Source organism: Accipiter gentilis, chromosome 33 (genome assembly GCF_929443795.1).
Source record: "Accipiter gentilis chromosome 33, bAccGen1.1, whole genome shotgun sequence".
Taxonomy (NCBI): domain Eukaryota; kingdom Metazoa; phylum Chordata; class Aves; order Accipitriformes; family Accipitridae; genus Astur; species Astur gentilis.
The window spans coordinates 7999975-8018986 of NC_064912.1; the positions used below are offsets into that span (position 1 = coordinate 7999975).

Sequence of the window (19012 nt, forward strand, 5' to 3'; positions counted from 1 at the left end):
TGATTTTGACAGGAGATAGTGGTATTTCTTATGTTTGGCATAGAAAATACCAGTGTCACAAGTAGACATTCAGTATTTCAAATGCCATCAGCTGTGTCCCCTGTTGCAGAAAGTGAAGTCCTTGGAGAGTGCTGTTGGCTGTATGAAAACTACTGCCATTATTATTCACTCTGCTGTCAATACCACTGCATCCACAAACAGCCATGTGATCCACCTGCAAACTCTGCTTTAGAACGAGGGAAAAGCTGGGACTGCATGCTATTGTGCCTGGGCAAGCACCCACTCCAGTTTCATAACCTAAATGTTTTGTTACCCACCACAAAACCTCCTCTTTATTGCTAAGCAAAAAAAAATTCAGGCTTTCTGTACTGGCCTTGTTTGATAAAAATCTCTCTCCCTTCTGGCCTGCTAGCTTGCTCTCAAGCAATAAATCTGAACAATTGAGAATGCAGAGCAGAAGACTGCATCAAATACACTATAGAGTAGGATTTCTGCTAACCTCTAGTACACGTGGAACAATGTCAGTCAGTCCTCCCACATCATGGTGAAGTGAAAGAGAGATTTCCATAGCACTGCCAGTGGTTTTCTTCTCTATTTCAATTTTGAGCTGTTCCATCTCCACTGTGGTTGTTATCCCTGCAGCAATCTTTCTGGTGAAATTCTATGCACAGAAGAAACCAAATCATGAAAAGAAACATCCCAGCAACAACTGGCAAAGGCAGTCTGTTTCATCATGCTTAAAACATCACAGCCTGTGTCAGGGTAGCAGCACTGGTAAAATAAAGTGCAAATTCATCAAAGCGGCTTCATTTAAAATACAGAATCTCCTGTTATGCTAGACCTTCCGAATGCTATGTACCAGTAATTCCTTCTGGCTCCAAAACACATTGAGAGCAATCAGTACCCTGGAGAATTTGAGTCCTAAGGCATACACGATTAAAGCAGTGAAACTACTAGTAATCAGGGCAAGGGGAACTGTACAGAATTCTTCCTCTGCATAGCTCTGTGTCTCACTATACCACAGTGGCTGAACCCACCACAAATATCAGTATGTTAGTGACTTGAGCCTGACAGCATATGTTAGAACAAGCAAAATATTTGAACCCTTCTTTTATGGAAGGATCATTTGAGATGCAAAAGAGCTATACTTTATTCACAGATCTATAGCAGAAATGCAGATAGAGAGAAGAGTGGGCCAAGCAACACTGTACCAGGAAACATGATCCGTGACGCTTCTGTGGGTAGAGATTTCCAAACGGAAAGCCATGCTAAACACTCTTCCACTCTTTAGCAGACATCTTAAAGATGACCTCAGAACTAGTTAAATCCAGTACCAAATGCAATATAGTACCTAGGCTCACTGACACTTACCTGATGGCTACATACATTAGGCCTGCCTGTCCACTTCCCATTTATACGGGAAAAATAAAATTGGACAAGACTCCTGTTGCTATGCAGCAAAGAACTTCACTTAAATGAGAACTGAATGTAGCATCTCATTTAGTCTAGATTCAGCTCCATGACTTCAGATGACAGATACACAGTAGGACAAGAAGCCAGAAAATACATTTCTTTCACATAGTCATTTAGTACATCTCAAAAATGCAGATGCTTTTGGAATAAAGTGCACAGGAATAACCTACAGTTATTAGAAACAGTTCTGCCAGAAATTAAATAATCACAGGCAGAACTCTCCTTACCTCATAATATCCAGCAGCTTCCACAATAAAAGGGATCCCATGTTTCTTTATCTTTGAGATGTTGTGCTTTAAACTCATAGATAGCTGGGATTTAGGAGGCTCTGCGGACAGTCTGTGACCTCCAAACACAGCAGTAATCCTTTCACTGCCACTCTGTAAGGCTATAGTAATGGTGTGATTTCTTCTGCCATGGTCACACATGGCAGTAAGAATGCCATCCAAGGGCAATCCTATTGACAGGGAAGGAAGTAAAATCAACACAATACTTCTGGGTTGTCATTGTAAAATACAGAAAAGATGTATTGCAGATTAAAAGAAGCTTCTATAGTTTTTCATAAGAAAAAGACCTTTTTTTAAAGTGCGACCATCCAGTTAGCTGTACTTACTGATATTTATAGTAAAGAACATTACCTACCATATGAGAATCATATTAAAAAAGGACCGTTAAATTAAAATGTGGCATGCACTTTGGAAGTCAAGGATTTTTCTTTTTTTAATAAAGGATATCTATCAATGGGTATTGTGTCCAACTCCAGGAGTCAGCTGTTAGAAAGTTTCAAAATGGATTTCTTCAGTCCAAAGGGACAAAGGCAATTTACCCATTCAAAATTATTGGTAACTTCAGCTCATGAAAACCCTTGGTTTTGCTTAGAAAGCAACAGTTGGCATATTTCAGTCTTCAGTGTGATTTATTCAATGACTTCCAATGTTTCAATTCTGACCCAAATCAAAACAGGCATAAAAATATGCTTAGAGGAACTGATCAGCATGCAGGAATACAGATGTACAAGAGAGAAATAATGTACTCTGAAGCAGTTCAAAGAGTTTTTAAATAGTTTTGTATCCATCTTATTGTATTTTCTCAACAATATTAAAAAGAATGTTGCTAAGACTAGATCACATTTTGTTCTGGTGTAAGCAAATGCACCTCATCTATTTCCACTGTCTGCACTCATTTAGATAAATTCACCTTGACACCTTGTTACACCACACCATCAAGTCAGAGTTTTCCTAATACCTGCGTTTTTTAAAAAGCTGATATTATGTGTGAAAGTTCCACTGACTCTGCTGTGCCCATCACTCATGATATTGGAAAAATCTACAGAAAGGGCTTTCTCATCCACCTGGAAGCTAGCTAGCCCCCTTTTCATCTCTTTACTCAGCTCCAGGTGTCCTTTCAGTTTTGCCTCCATTGGGATTGCCTGACTGCCATTCTGAAACATGGCAAAAGTGATATTATGTACAGTGGCATTCCCAAACACATTTCTGTTCCTGAGACGGAGTCCATAGAGTGTTTTGTTGACCATCACATTGATGTTACCTGTAACAAACAGAAACAATTACCGTGGAGAGAGTCCTTTGAGACCGAAACAGCCAGAATTTTGTAAGCAACATAGACATCTACCATTAATGTAATACTAAGAAGAAGCAAAAGAATTTCCATTTATTATAATGATAATTTAGCCTAATCTAAAGAGTAAATCAGTTCATCGTTGAGAAAGTTTATCTATTAGCAGAAGCGTCTTGTGTTTAAAACAAATTTTGCAGCTGGTCCTTTTTATTCACCAAGATGCTTGTGTCTTTAGGCCATGGACTACACTGCATTGCCTTCTGAAGGAAAATTTACAGAAGGACTATGACCTATTACTTGTGTAACTCCAGGCTAAACAATCCCTCTGGAGCTCTGCAGTCCACCCATGGAGCCATTCAGAAGAGTAAGGGCCTCAAGTCACACCCCATCACCCCCCACATCCTCAGTTTCAGAAGACCTGCACAGGAAAGATGCCACTTGCTATTTCTTTCAATGAAAATATAAAAATTATCAAACTATATTAGTTCACTAAAAAGTAGTTTCAACCCAATGACCAACAGTTTATTTTGCATGGTAAATACTCTCTTCTGCATTATATGCAGTTCAGTAAGGAATACATTAAAATTAAGAAGCCTCCTTAGATAGCTGCAGACTTAGCAGCAAAACACAAAATAAAAAAGTACCATCATGAATATTGGTTTTGCACTTCAGTAATCCACTCAGAGAAAGAAGATGTGGTATGGCCTTTAATCCAGCAAATGTGTGGTGGACTCTTCCATTTAGGGACAAAACAAAACCAGCTTTCTGCTCCCTGGCTCCCGAGAAATCCATGTGAAGCCTATTTTCATTAAGCTTCACCTCAGAAGATATCAAAAGTCTAAAAAGACAGAGATAAAAATTGCTAGAAAGATATTACTATGCTTAATTCATGATTGTAAAGACGACCCTCCTCTCACTCAAAGTAGGATCAATGACAGCCTGGTGCTCAGGAGCACATGTGGTCAGGTTTGAGTATCTCCAAGTATGGAGACTCCACAGACTTTCTCGGCACTTGTTCCAGTATTGTGAATCAGTGAATCGGATGCTTTGCAATAAATACATGATATTCACCAGATGTTTATAAAACTAGTCAATAAAACTACTCAGTAAAGCCTCACAGACCGGCAGACTGATTTTTCTTCAAATTTCTTGGATGCCTTTGTTATGATCCCTAATAAAAGAAAAAGATAGAGATGGACAGAGTTAGATAGAGTTGGAAATGAACTCTTCTTTGTCACAATATGAAATCTCTCTTCAGTGCTGATTTACAACTACCTGAAAGGAGGTTGTAGTGAGGTGGGTGTTGGTCTCTTCCGTCAGGTGGCTAGAGATAGGGCAATAGGAAATGGCCTCAAGTTGAGGCAAGGGAGATTTAGGTTAGATATTAGGAAAATTTTTTTTCCTGAGAGGGTTGTCAAACATTGGAATGGGCTGCCCAGGGAAGTGGTTGAGTCACCATCCCTGGAGATATTAAAAAAGCAAGTGGACAGGGTACTTCAGGACATGGTTTAGTGGACATGGTTAATGGTTGGACTCGATGATCTTGAAGGTCTTTTCCAACCTAAATGATTCTATGATTCTATGAAAAGCAGCATTGAGAATTCAGCTTAAACAATAATTTTAAATGTCACCACCATTTGAGTTTGGTAAATGAACCAACAATTATTTCTTTGTATCTTGGCCCTGAGTTGAACAGTTGAACACAGCACAGCTTTTTAGGGAAAGCTGCTGGAGCAACAGGAAACTCAATTTTCAGTGTTCCCGGTATAAGACTGGGACTCAATTTTCACATTGCCTTCAACAAACTGTCCATTGAAATGTCTGACTTTCTAGACTCAAGTATACTACACAAAATACCTGTAAGTGAGGCAATCATATTTTCATACTATTAGACATCCCTCCTAGAAATTGGAACCCTCTTGCAAGACTGATGATGAATAAAAACTCATTGAAAATCCACTTGATGGGAAGAATTGAACTACATAATTCAGGGATGTAAGATTCATTTAATCAGTCAGCAACTGAGGTCTGTATAGACTGCATCTTTTTAGCAATTCCCCAGAAGTATTCAATCTTTTATTTTTCTCTCTTTTCTCCCTGTAAAATATATCCTAAAAAAATTGTCATTCCAGAAATGTTAAGTGTTCTGCTCTACTTTCTGTGAAGTGAGCTGCAATAAATTGCTCTGTTACAGTCTACCCTGGTATTTAAACAAATGAATATACTATTGGAAGCCCAGAACTGCAAGTAAGCTGCAGAAACACATGAAATATCTTTCTTGAATACTTTATCTTCCTTTTTTTATTTTTACTAGTAAATCTAATGAGCTTCAACTAAATTGTAATAACTTCTAATTTCTTTAATTCTGTCTCCTCCTTCTCCTCACCCCATCCAACTCATAAACTGCTAAACACTGAGACGGCTACAAAACCATCAACTCCTTCACTGCACACTTTTGTATTTGTGAAATTTGAAAAATCAGCTGGAAGACAGCTGAAACTTGGGAGGGCCAAATTTCTATTTTCTACCCCTGCCACCTCAGAGCTTTCCACAATACTCAATAAAACTTTAACACTGGGAAATGCCTTCTTTGACTGGCATAGCTTGTAAATATTAGTTCCTTACTTCTGAGAGGACAAACAATGGGGGAAAAAAACCAACTGCTTATCTAAACCCAATATAACAGTACCACCCATTCATTCAAGTTATCTCTATACAAAGTCCTAAGAAAGCAACTAGAACACATTAACATACCTTATTAAACCAATTTATGAAACATAAAGAGCAAAAGTATTTCAGTAACAGGGAAAATGCATGAAATGACATTTGCTCAGTGCCTTCTGCTGCAGCTATGTGAAAGCAGTTACATTTAAATAAGTATCACAGAACACTCTTCAGCTCCTCTTAACCAAGATTCTAATTTCTCTACCTTGATGGAAATATTTTGCCCATGAGCTGGAACTGTACTGATTCTGGGTTTGTCAGGATTATCTGATGGAGGAAAGCCCTCAATTCGACAACTCTGGCATTCTTTCTGTTTTCATTGTTCATATCAACCTCCAGCATCAGCATGTCTCTTCCACTGGAATGAAGATAAAGGGAGCCATTGAAATTGCTCTCACCGTAACTCTTTAGGGCTGCCTGGGCCTACACATAGAGAAAAGAAAAACAGGACATCAAGGATCCCAAATCATAATACAGAATACTGAAACATCAGTTTGAGGAATAAGACTGCAGACGAGAAGTTGGGCCTGGGAAAAGGCTGGGGGAGGGGGAGCGGAGGGGGAAAGATATTTTTAGCTTTCATCTTTGTTTCTCACCATCTAACTCTATTTTTATTTGGCAATAAATTAATTTTGCCCAAGTTGAGTCCATTTTGTCCATGAAGGTAATGGATAAGTGATCTCCCTGCCTTTATCTCAACCCGCCACACAGGACAAAGTTAATCCTAGAGAAATAACCTTCTGAATTGGTAATAAAAGCTACAGATGACACCTGATTTTGCATATAAGCCTGTCACCATTCTAGATCTTTCAGCAAAAAAATTATGAACTACGTTGAATTTTAAATACAATTTGACTTGACTTTCAGAGTTTTCTGAATTTCAGCCAAAACACAAGCCACCCACTCCAACTGTATGTACCCATCTAGCCAGAACAAACTCTAACCATAAAAAGTTAACTGTTTCCCTAACAATTTACATCTGTCCACTACACTCATTGAATTCCATATGAGTTGACCAACTTTGTAGTATACACATACATTTGTGTTCCCATGCTTGAAAGTAGTTGCAAAGCAATTTATAGCACAAAATTAAAGAGCTCCCAGAGACTCAACACAGGTCTGAGCCACAAGTTCAAGCAACTAGACTATAATAATCAAGAAACTGACCTGTGAAGACATGTTCTTGTTGATGATGGCTTTTACACTCACACTGTAGTCAAAGTGTTCCAGTTTAGTCTGCCTGGAAAACAGCTCCCCACTTAGGCCCACTGCTTGTGGAAACTCAAGCTATTTGACAAAGTAAAATATAAACATAATCACTGCATTCCTATCAATTGCCTCATGTGATTTGAATCTAAACTTTTAGCATGAAGTAGAGGATGCGTATAAGTAAATGTGTGTGTATAAAATTTTACCAATTTTACCCAAAGACACTGAAAAATAAATCAAATGCAGTAAAAAGGGTATGAAGACGAAAGGTCAGTATGTTTCTTACAAGATATTATTGATACAGATTATGATTTGATCTGCTGAGATACCTAGGGTCTTTGTCAGGGCCAGGACTTCATTTAACTAGAAAGTTCACAAGCATAAACCAATTATAATTCTAAAGACAATGCAGTAAGGCAGCCACTAAGACATAAAAAATAAAATGCCATAAATGAAAACCACCAATACCTGGAATGAATGTGTCACATCCATGTGTAAAAGATGTCTAAAATCTGCCTCACTGGATTTGTCCTGATATCCCCCTAGAAAGCTGAGAACATCTTCCTTATTGACCTTCAAAGTAGTCTCAAGCTCATGCTTCACCTATGTGTTAATAATGTGAATAAGCAAATTGCATTGAGTATTAACCCTGTATATTATGAAAGATGAGAGAAGTCATCCCTACCTATTATGAAAAATGAAAAAAGTTGTGAGCTATTACCTTGTGGCTCAGAATGAAGAATGAGCAAAGCAGGAAAAAAACCCTGCTTTTGGTAAGAAAGATGAATGGGTACACCGAGATAAAGATGAGAACCCTGAATCCATTCCTTCCCAGTACTTGTTATTATTAATAATATTCATCCATAATAATATTTTTCAAAAGAATATATTAAGTATTTTTATCATATATTACTACACAACATATTATTATGTATTATTATACAAAACACTGTATTAGCACCAACCACATCATTACCCTGTTAAATTTTTGTTTGCATTATTTACATGGTGAGGAACTAAAGACCTATAACAAGTTAGGTCTGAAACAACAATAAACTGTAAATAAATAGGTAATGAATCTCTCCTAACTGAATTTAATGGGAAATTTACTCACATTTTGGTGACTTTGAGTTAAAATGCATATTTCAACATCTTTGGGGAACAACCTGTAGTTATAAGGATGAGTTAAGCCAGCGCAAATCTAAAAAAAGTTTGAGAGGAAATGCAAGGAACATAAGATATATACAGTAAATCACTCATTTGCTGGCTTTTTTGGTATTCCAGATTAAAGGAAATGCTTGTATAACTCACATAGGGGTTTTCAGGTTGGTAACCAAGTCTAAGAGTTTGAACTGTTTCCTCCACTCCATTTATCAAAACTTTTGTTTCCAAGAAATAGTGCTTTTGCTTTTTGTCAACAGTAAATGTTTCCTGCAGAAGGAAGCTCTGCAGAATGGGCACTTTAAAAGGATGCCTAGAACAAAACAAGGAATAAGCAAAATGTAAAAGATCTTAATAGGCAACTAAAATAGAAATCATGCAGAGTTCAACCTGAACTCCAAATTTTTCAGTTGTAGATACCATCAGGGTGTCAGATACAGAAGCAAAACACATAGGACCAGGACCTCTAAGAAATTACTAGAACATAATTACAACTTCATACAAACTACACACATTTACCAGAATTTCTGATAGTTTCCATCCTGGATTCAGGAAGGACTTGGAAGAGCATGGGAGGGGGTGATGCTCTAAAATTCTGACATGCATAACCAGTACACACACTTTATATACCTGCATGGCCAAGATCTCATTTCAAATAGGAACTGTGTCCAAAAGCTTATGGCAGCTTTGAAAACCTCACCTATCAACCACATTTTATGCTTTCTGTAGAAACAATATCTGCATATCAAGAATGCTATGCAACAGATGTTCAGCTACTACGTAGTTCTTGGAGTAGTTGACTACTTCAGTGCAATGTTTTTATAGACTTTATTAAACATTTCTACACATTTACTTAGTTGGATGTCTTGGAAAAACGCATTACCTTTTATAAGCAGACATTGGACTGCCTTTATACATGTTAGGATATCTGGTAAAGCTCTTCGTTCCTCATTTACCTGTTTTTTCCATCACTGAAAAGGCATCTCACAGTTTTTTAGCTATCTCCAAGGTGCACAGTGGCTCCTAAGGGAGCCTGTGCACTCCTGTTGGCCCTACTATGCCTTAAGAAAGCTGAGATGTCCCCAGAGATGATCCAGATGACTCAAGCCTGAGCATACATTTTTACCAAGGCCTTCCTTCAAGCTGTGTTTTGATAATGGGTAATGAAAAGAGAAATTTCAGAGACAGCCAATATCTAGAAGCAGCACACTCATTCTCATGAGGAAATGGAAACATGTTCCAAAATCTAAACAAGACCATTTGTTATGTGCTTTAAGAGGCATACCTTTGGTTTTAGAATGGCTATATTATTCCTAAGGACTAGAATAAAAGGCATCTGGATGTCACATAGGATCAGATCTGGATTTTGGTTGGACACACCATACATCTGTTTTCATGAAAGGAGGCTATATGCCCAATAGAGTTGCCAACAAACATGTTGCCACAGCACACGTGGCCTGTTGCCTTTGACAACTTTCTTCACTATCATTTCAATAAAGAGGGCAAAAGCTAATGGATGCAAATAACCCGCCATGAAGTCAGTGTGCTTGAGCAAGTTCAGATAGCCAGATAGGAGGAAGCACAGGCTTTGTGCATGTGGCACTTCCACTTTGTAAAGCCCAGAACATTTCCCGAGAGCATCAAGATGCGCATTAAATTTAGACCAAAACATTCTTCAGAGGTAGAAATGATACGACTACTGAACCTGAAATGGAGGGTTCCACATTTCTGATAGAGCATCTTCTCCTTCTTCAGCTCTTCTATCTGACCTTCAAACTGCAGCATGACAGGAAGACTTTTATAATCTCTCCATACAGTCCTCACAGAAAAGTTTGTCTTCTTAGGCTGCACTCAAATCATGAGACCAGAAGAGGAAAGGACAATTGCATCAGATTTACTGCATCCGTATTCAGGAACATCAACATAGAAACCACATCGTTGAACAGGCTGCAGTGAGGCTGTCATTTCACAGATCAACCCCTTTCAGTTTAAATCCTGGTCTCTGTTTACACGGGATTAAAAGTGACATTAGTAGAAAACTGACTTCAGCAGGAGACAAACACCCTACAATGTGTCACTTGAGTGTAACCTGTTTGCAATATGAGCACGCTTTAGCTCTGCTACAAGTACGTTTACATTCAAAAACTGATGGGATTTTCAAAGCATGGAATGCTATGACTAGAAAAACACTTTTTGTTTTAAGATGTCCTGCAAGGAGACAACCAAAGTAACTAACCAAAGTATCTCTTTGGAGGATAAACTGCAGATTACCCTTTCTGTGCCACAGACATCAAGCAAAACAAAAATGATTTTAAGGTTGGAAGGGATGTAGAGGCTAAAATATCATATAAACCCAGGCTGTTACTATGCTTACTAGCAGGCAAGATATTTTGATTCTCCAAGGCAGTAGAATCTTCCACACCTGCCATACATCTGTATCAAAATGTAAGTAAGTAACCACATCTACAGCTTTCTTTCTAGCCATCTAGCCTCTCTTTGTCCTCCCTGACTTTCTGTCTGTAGTTGTCCTCCCAAATAGGTTAGAAGTACACAAAACTACACCACACAAGTTTTTGTTTGTTTTCTTTTTCAATCTAGTTTTACACTGCAGGTTGTCAAAACAGAAAGAAATAGAAGCAGCACTAGAAGTGTTTAAGTTTCAACACTAACAATAACATCTCTCAGGAAGGTGGCAGACCTGGAAAACACAGTGCTGAGTCAAAGAAATTGCATTTGTATTTCTTTCTTACCATTGGCAGATTCTGATAGCTGGCTGTGAAGTTAAATTCCTGTTTTGTACTCTTTATCTTAAAGCAGAGAAATTTGGCTCGTTCATTATTCTCCAAATGAATCTCATTCTTCACAAGCTGATTCCATAGAGATATCATTTCACTATAGCTATGCAGAACATTCCTCCCAAGATGATTAAATGTGGATGCCTGAAAAACAAAGAAACACATTAGTCTGGCTGAGTTAGGACAGACAGAATCCTATTGTGCCAGCAGCACAGCACAGAGGTGAAAAGAATGCATTTCCTTGGAGGCAATCATTACAAGAACAATTAGAAATAGTGTGCCAGCTTTTCCATCATCAAAACATTCTGAATTGCCATAAAGATCTCAAAGTTTATTTTATCCGCTCTAAGCAAGGGAGAGCAAAAAAGCTGAACAGTTGCTGAACACTTTTTTCTCATTCAAGAATGTTTCTCACAATCCTTCACGCTGTGCCTGAATCAGCAGTGATCTAACAAGGGAAAGCTGCCATTCAGGATAAAGGAACACCTCAAACATAAACCTAAGTTAAAGATTTAGACAACTGCAGTGGATTCTAAAAGAAAGGCAAACATTCCAGGCTCTCATCTCATTTATACAGAGGCAGATAAGAAGTTAAGCTTCTCCAAGACAAATCTACACTTTGCATAGTGACAGAGGTTTATCATAGTGCTTAATACACAGCAACTGTGATGAAATCAGTTTTAAACCTCTATTGCATAGCACAGTCTAAAATAAATTAGGATGACGCTTAGAAACCATAGACTTGGGGCACACTGATTCCACCCAGTAGATATTTAATCATTTCATAGAAAGTGAAAGAATTCCAGTAGAAAAGACAGAAGACTACACACTGAGAACCTGCTATTGAAGGTTCTCTCACAGATTTGTGGGAGACTGGAGTCATTCTCTAAGTCACAACAAAAGAAATAACCTTTCATTTCCCAGGATTGTTCTGAACCACTGAACTATCCAGTACTCTAGCCTGCAACAGGATTACCATTTCTCCCACTGAATCTGTTCATATTGCAGAGTTACGTGTAGAGATACTTATTCATTTTGTAGCAATACAGTGAGATAAAGAGTAGCAGCAAAAACACCTCAGTGGCAAAGGTGTTCTTCTGCAAGATCAGAACTCTAGTATTAATGGAGCTCCAAATACTCATGGAGAATTTTTACAAATGGTGCCATATCAAGAGGCAGCAAGTGCCATGAACTACATGACAGCCTACTGAGCAGGATACTCTCCAGGAAGAGGCGCGTTACGTTCTTCTTAGGCAGAGAATGCCATTAAATCTAATGCCTCAAATTGAGGTGAATGCTGTGATCACTGGGCTCTTAATTTATAAGTTTGGCTATTGTTCTTCCTACTTTTAAAATGAAAGACAGTCTCAACTGTTTCATATCACCAAGGAACAAGTTTTAAAGATTTCTTACATGATGATTCAATTTTCCTACTTCCTGGAATTGTTAGCTCATGGAGGGAGGAGGCAGGGACAAAACTTTAAAATAGTAATTATTATTTGTACACTCCTAGGCAGAACTATGCCATCATGTATTTGGGCTTTACTGCAGGGAGCAATGGACTCCTGTTCCAAAGAGGGGTAGAGGTGGTGGCCCTAACATTTTTTTGAAGCTAATAAAGAGACTCTGGCAGTGCTGATTCAGCTGCCCCAGAGAAGAATAGCCCATCATTCAAGCACAGAAAACAGATTAACATAGGCATTTCAAAATCCTCTCTTATAAGCTGGCACACAGTGCCTAAGTTTCTCGAACAAGCTACTCTACACAGCATGCTGAACAAGTGTTACTTCAGTATGATGACAGTTCTGTAGGGTATCTATCACAAAGCTCTATCATCAAAGCCGTACACTATAGGAAGCATCACGTTACTAACCTGCAGGTACGTGGTAGCTGGTGTGTAAATGTGAACTTTCCCTTCCTTTTCATTGCCTTGATCTTTATAGAATAGTTCCACCAAGAGATTCTTAATGGAGAGAGCTTTTCCAGTTGTCAGCTCCATAGTCAATAAATAAGTAGAATGGTGAGGCTGATGTAGTTTGTGAGCTGCATACAGATATAGCCATGGGGTGTCTATATTCAATCCACCTGGAAGGAACATATATTAAAGCTTGTAGAAGAGTGAGATTTCAAGCTACCTGGATTCTAACTCTGCAACAAAGGTGATAAAATGCTGCGGTTTTGGAATGAGGCTACAATGCTACTATCAACTTATTCTTTTCCAATTGGCAAAATCTGTGGAAGGTTCATAATGAAATTAATGTCCTTCACTAGCATAACATACTGCACATAGTGCAACACACAGGAAGATTTGCTAATAAATTGAAATTGATTAAGTCCAGTACCTAAATGGCACCAGGAAATAGTTCTACTGCATGATCTGCAACAAAATGTGAAATCTTTACCTGAACTGTAAGTCTGTAACCATTATTCACATAATTATAATAATGGCCTTAATCAAAGCTGTTCTGACATATGCCAACACAGAAATTCAACTCTGCAATACATACATTTTGAACAAGATTTTTAGGTTATTTTGGAAAATAGTTTATAGACAGTTGAGAATGTTTATATCTGACAAGCTGCTGATATTTCACTAGCAGACTGTTGAAATTTTGCTGGTTATTTATCACATTATACCATTCACTTATTGTGATATAGTTCAGTAACTCACAATTATTTTACGACAGACACTCACAAAGTAATCTCCAAATTTTTGAAATTTCAGGATTAATCTAACCTTAGTTTGTTTCACCTTAACAAGAAGACATCCATTAATTCAGTTCACTGTATCAAGCCAATTGTTTTGCATTAATAAGGATCCAAGTTTTTGCACATACAGTGTATACTAGATTTGAAGAAAATACGTGTCAACAGTAAATCTACACCCTGAGCGCATCATTGCCCTGATTTATACAGCTTCATCCACTGAAGCAGAAATGGTGGTAGCATTCAATCCATCTTAAGAATTAAATGTCAGAAAACTGATTTTTGGCACACCACTGGTAACTTAAACCCTATTTGAGAAAGAACTCTCAAAATGTAAAATACAGCTTATTATTACAAAGGCTTACTCCCTGCTGTACTTTACAAAGCAAAAGTTCTAAGATAAATGTAATTTTTAAAAAATATCCATACATATACACAGATGTTTAGTTTATAGCTTAAAACACACATTCAAATTCTGCTCAGTGTCCCACTTTCTAATGGTCTCAAAACAAACTGGATCGCTTTCTAGACTAAAGAATTTTTTTAAAATGTGGTTCTCTCCCTGGTCACTTATCTCAGTCAAAAGCTAACAGGACATTACTGGTCTACATTAGAAGCATGGCCATCAGACAAAGTTATGCCCCTCTGCACAGCACAGGAGAGGTTATGTCTGCAACACTGGATCTGGTTTTGGAGCACCCAGATCAAGGTGGATGGTAAGAAACCAGAAAGGCTATAGCAGAGGGCTGCTATGATGATAAAGGGCCTGGACAACGAAACCTGTGACAAGAAGAGAGGGAGCTGGGCTTGTTTAGTCTGACAAAGGAACAGGGGAACCTAATAGTTGCCTACAGCTAACTTGAAAGTAAATGGCAAAACCGAGGAACACAATCCCTTCAAAAGATGCAGACAATACAAGGGACAATGGCCACAAATTTCACTTTCAGAGGCTAAGGAATTGCTGGAAGAGGCTAGCCAGCTAGGCTGTGGAAAGTTGGAGATTTCGAAAACTCAGCTAGACAAAGCCACAGCAGATGTGATCTACTGTTAGTAACAGTCCTGATTTGAGCAGGGGGCTGGTCTAGGTAACCTCCAGGGTCTGTCTCTTCCAACCAATACTTCTATGATTCTGTTACACTCACGCAAAACTACCTCACAAAATCCCAGCAGCAACTTTCAATGCCTGTTTTTCTAATCACAGACTGGAAACGGTTTGTGTTACTTCACCTTCCCACTTCTTCAGGCCATTTCTGGATGCATCTTTCCACTGCAGCCCAGCCACAAATGGCATGTGGTCATTATACTGCACCTCAAAGTTGGTGCTGCTCTGCAAATAAACCTGAGAGTTGTGCGAGTGCTGCAGCTGGGTTCTATAATTCACCTGTTTTTCCAGGACTTGCATGGTAAACTGGAAAACAAGTGAAGCAAATTTAAATAAAAACAGGATCCCATCTTCAGGGCTCTCTAAGCTAACACAAACATACATACTAGCAGGAAGGTCACAGCTAGTGCCTCTGCTCTACACACTTGCCATTCACTTCATAGCTTTTCATGCATGCTGATCCATTACAGATCAGGATTCCTTTAATATGCATTTGTTACATTTACTGGAGATTCAAAAAGGAAAATTTCCACTATTTTTTAGACCATTTATTTTGTTGAAAACAAACAAACAAAAGACCATAATTCTAGGTCAGTTTATGCTGGGATCACAGATAAATTCTATGCTTACAGGTACTCCCTATGGAAATAGAATAATGACAACCCACCTCAGAAAACTATTACCTATTCTAAGACAATAACAGAGAAGACCTGCAACTTCTAAGAAATAACACCAAAATTTACAGGAATAGTTTCTGTAGCTTCTGTAAGAACTTTCTACAAATAAACCAAAAGGGTATGCCAATATAAATAATTTTCTTTCTTTTTGTAGCCCATAGAATGTGCTTCAGAAGGAAGCATAAACCCCCTCTGAGGCTTTTAATTATACTTTACTACATGGGAAAACTTTTTACTGATCCAGGGTAGAAATCAGTTTATAACAAAAAAAAACCCAACAAAAAAACCCAGGTCTGATCTTAGTTCAGCTACCGCATTCCATACCAACTTCCACCTAAATGCTGTAATATTCTGAGTTATGAAAACCTGCACCCTCCTTCCACATTGTGTGAGCAAAGCAACCTTCATAAATCTCTGCGATCATTTTATATGCACAAACTCTGGAAAAAACTCAGACCACATTACACCCAAACTTTTTCAGTATTTGAAAAATCCATCTACTGTCTCTCTCTTGTTCATTTTAAATGTCAGTTATCTCTATGTGCCTGTGTTAAGACCTTACCTAACTCAAACTTATTAGGTCTGGGTATCCGTCTTATATTATTGATACAAAACACATTAAAAAAAAAAAAGTCTTAATAAATAAATTCATCCCAAATTTTTTCTTAGTTTGTCTCTTAAATATTTGAAGTGAAGGTCTTACTCTTCAATGATCATGATTACCTCCATGAAATAGTTGACTAGAGATGAACTGGAACTGTTCTTAAATGCTTGGCTGATCAGCAGTTTCTTCTTGTTGTTTATTTCATCCCAGTGTTTCCCATAGTTCACTTCTATCTGGGAGGAAAGCCAAGATGCACTCGCATCATGTTTCAGGTGAACCTAAAGAACAGAAAAACACCTTTTTCCTGTAAACCATGTTTCCTCTTTCATTCACTGCTGTTAACTACCTGTGGAAATATTCCCAAGTAGCAAGCAAGACTAAGGCAGAAAAGGTTGCAAATTTTCCAAAGAAAATCATGTTCCATCAGAATATATAAATTCAGTATAGACAGGCCAAAACTTTCAGCCTATGTGCTGCCAGTCTTATTGCTTTTCTCAAAAGCTAAGGTAACTTGACTCAGCTACTCCTGATGGACTGCCCCACATGGGTTCACTGTGCAGCTGCAAAGCCTGGCAAGATATTGCTTCACGGGAAATCCTAACAATTCTTGGCTTCAGTCCAATTTGGACCAAAGGCAAATCTGAAAGGATAAATGAAATTTCCCTTTAATTCAGAAGCTTATTTTTCAGCCAGCTCTCTGTTCTGCAGCAGATACCCAGTATTAATGATGATTTGCCTTTAAATTAACCTTTGTCTTCACGCCATTTGTAAAAGAAGAAATTTCAACAGATCTGCTTTTCTGCATGAAAGGGTCACACACACTGAAATTTCTAAGAAAGCATACAAATCTGAACCAGGAAATTAATAAAAAACATTGTAAAATACCTTATTTTCCAGACATATAACTTCTGGTGAATAAGCAAGGAGAGTTCCTGACTTTTAGTTACAAGAAGGATAAAACAAGATAAATCATAAACTTATTAATACTATTGTTTTATATATAACAACAGTTTTCACGACAAACATTCTGCAGAATTTCTCCGAATACATTAAAAATTACATCACTGGAAAGTACCATCACTTAGAGCTGTAACGGACTCACAAATTAGCAACTTGACTAGATATCTTTGTCTACACAGAAAGCAAAGAGAAACAAGATGAGAAGAAAAAGACTGATCCAAAAATGACATCTTAGGCATTGTTCTGTTTAAGCCCCTCAGTACGTGAGTGACACAAGGGTACGCAGCACACAAGTACACAAGTGCTTTGGTCAGTATCTGTACCTTGTGATTATAGGTCGGAGTCCACATACAGTGAAATTCATGCCCAATATCAAGTTTGTACATGCCATGTGCACCTGTCTCTGCTTTAATCTTTTGCTGCATACTGCATTCATGATGAAGATTTTTTGCCTCTCCTGTTCAAGTTAAATCACAAAGTTACCTATTCAAACAAATCAGAAGTAAACTTTCAAAATGTTAATAGTACAAATCTAGTGCTGGCTTCAAGGTTTCTATTTTTTAAAAACATTAAAGTGATAATTGTCTATTTTTACATATATATACTTGTTGATTTATCCTACGAATCCAAACAAAAGCACACATTTAATGAACTGCATTTAAGAACAGTGAGTTTGTATGTGCTAGATAAGTGATTTACATCTGTGCAAATGAAAACACTACCACAGTAAAAAGTAATAGACAAGCAGATATTTAATCCATGTAAAAGGTCTGGCAGTATGTTCTGCATCTAAAGGTACTGACCAAAATTTGTGAAGATTGGTACCAATACTGATATAACTGCATTACCATGAAGTTCAGCTCAAGAATTATCTTCACTATCTGCTCAAGATCTAGATACATTTTACAGACTACAATGTTGTTGTAAAAACACTGTTTCTAACACCTGAACTTATTTTCCTGCTACACCTATGTCCAACCTAATAGCAATCAATACCTTTGCACCTCTGACTAGAGACATGCTGTATATGCAAAATAATTTGCAAAACTTTGGAAAAAATGCTTGGGCATTGCAAATTTTTATTTTTTTCCACAAGCTGTACTACAAATGAAAATGCTAGGAACAGCCATGTTACAGGCTTTACATGTAAGAGTTTGGGCTTTTGTTTACTTCATACTCAATTAAAATTTAAGATGTTCCTAAGTTCAGACAATTGGAAACAGCTGGTTTGTATTAAGAATGGAATGAAAATGATCCAATAATTTAGTCCAATCTTGTTTAAGAAAAGCAAAGGCTCTCCTTAGACGTTTACCGTATTTCCATGCTCTTTTACTCACTTTTTCTTCAGAGGCAATAAATAAATAAATAAATAAATAGAGAGAAAGAATAGAGAATTTTCAAAAGAAACTTGTCCCAGGTCTCAGATCACAGTTTAAAAATCAACTGAAATCTTTCTTGCTAAGAGAGTGTCCTAATCATACAGGCAAATAACTTGAAGAAAAATGAGACAAACAGAATGCTTTTACTTTCCCTCTTTTTCACTGTACCTAGGAGTCCATATTTTATCCTCAAACCATGAGACCACAAGCCCTCATGCTGCTGGAGAAGACTGATGACGTGAACTCCAAGAACACCTGGAAGGTGAGTCTCCCCTTCCAATGAATATTGTCTCAGCTTATCATCAACCTTTTTCTCCAGAAACACTACAAAAAGAGTAGAAGTGATTATGCAGTGGTAGAACATGATGTTACTTTAGTTAATAAAGAGAATAAATACTACAGTGGGAAAAACACAAATACATTCAGTCTCATCCCATCTGAGGGACCCCATGATGTACTTGCTCCTTGTGTAGTAAACAAAAAGACAGAGCTGGATGTTCAGTCTCTTTCTCCGACTACATATACAGCCTGTAGACCGTATTTCTCAGATACTGCTTAAAGTTTAGTGAAATGAATCCAGCCAAAGCTGCTTCTAAAAGGAAACAAATTCTAACAGACTGATCTTTTAATTAACTAAGACCTAA

The 19012-nt window shown here is 37.7% G+C and overlaps 1 protein-coding gene across 1 annotated transcript in view; it reads right to left on the reverse strand.

Moving 5' to 3' along the window:
• Positions 1-19012, reverse strand: part of LOC126034221 (uncharacterized) — a 104622-nt gene that overhangs the window by 42428 nt on the left and 43182 nt on the right. The window contains exons 25-40 of the mRNA XM_049791672.1: positions 18537-18692; positions 17313-17446; positions 16149-16307; positions 14874-15054; positions 12814-13025; positions 10896-11084; positions 9851-9990; positions 8296-8458; positions 8099-8185; positions 7453-7587; positions 6943-7062; positions 5981-6198; positions 3696-3889; positions 2719-3021; positions 1701-1930; positions 500-661 (exon numbers count right to left, since the gene is read on the reverse strand). Coding sequence (XP_049647629.1) covers positions 500-661; positions 1701-1930; positions 2719-3021; positions 3696-3889; positions 5981-6198; positions 6943-7062; positions 7453-7587; positions 8099-8185; positions 8296-8458; positions 9851-9990; positions 10896-11084; positions 12814-13025; positions 14874-15054; positions 16149-16307; positions 17313-17446; positions 18537-18692 — 2783 coding nt within the window. The remainder of the gene's footprint in view (positions 1-499; positions 662-1700; positions 1931-2718; positions 3022-3695; positions 3890-5980; positions 6199-6942; positions 7063-7452; positions 7588-8098; positions 8186-8295; positions 8459-9850; positions 9991-10895; positions 11085-12813; positions 13026-14873; positions 15055-16148; positions 16308-17312; positions 17447-18536; positions 18693-19012) is intronic.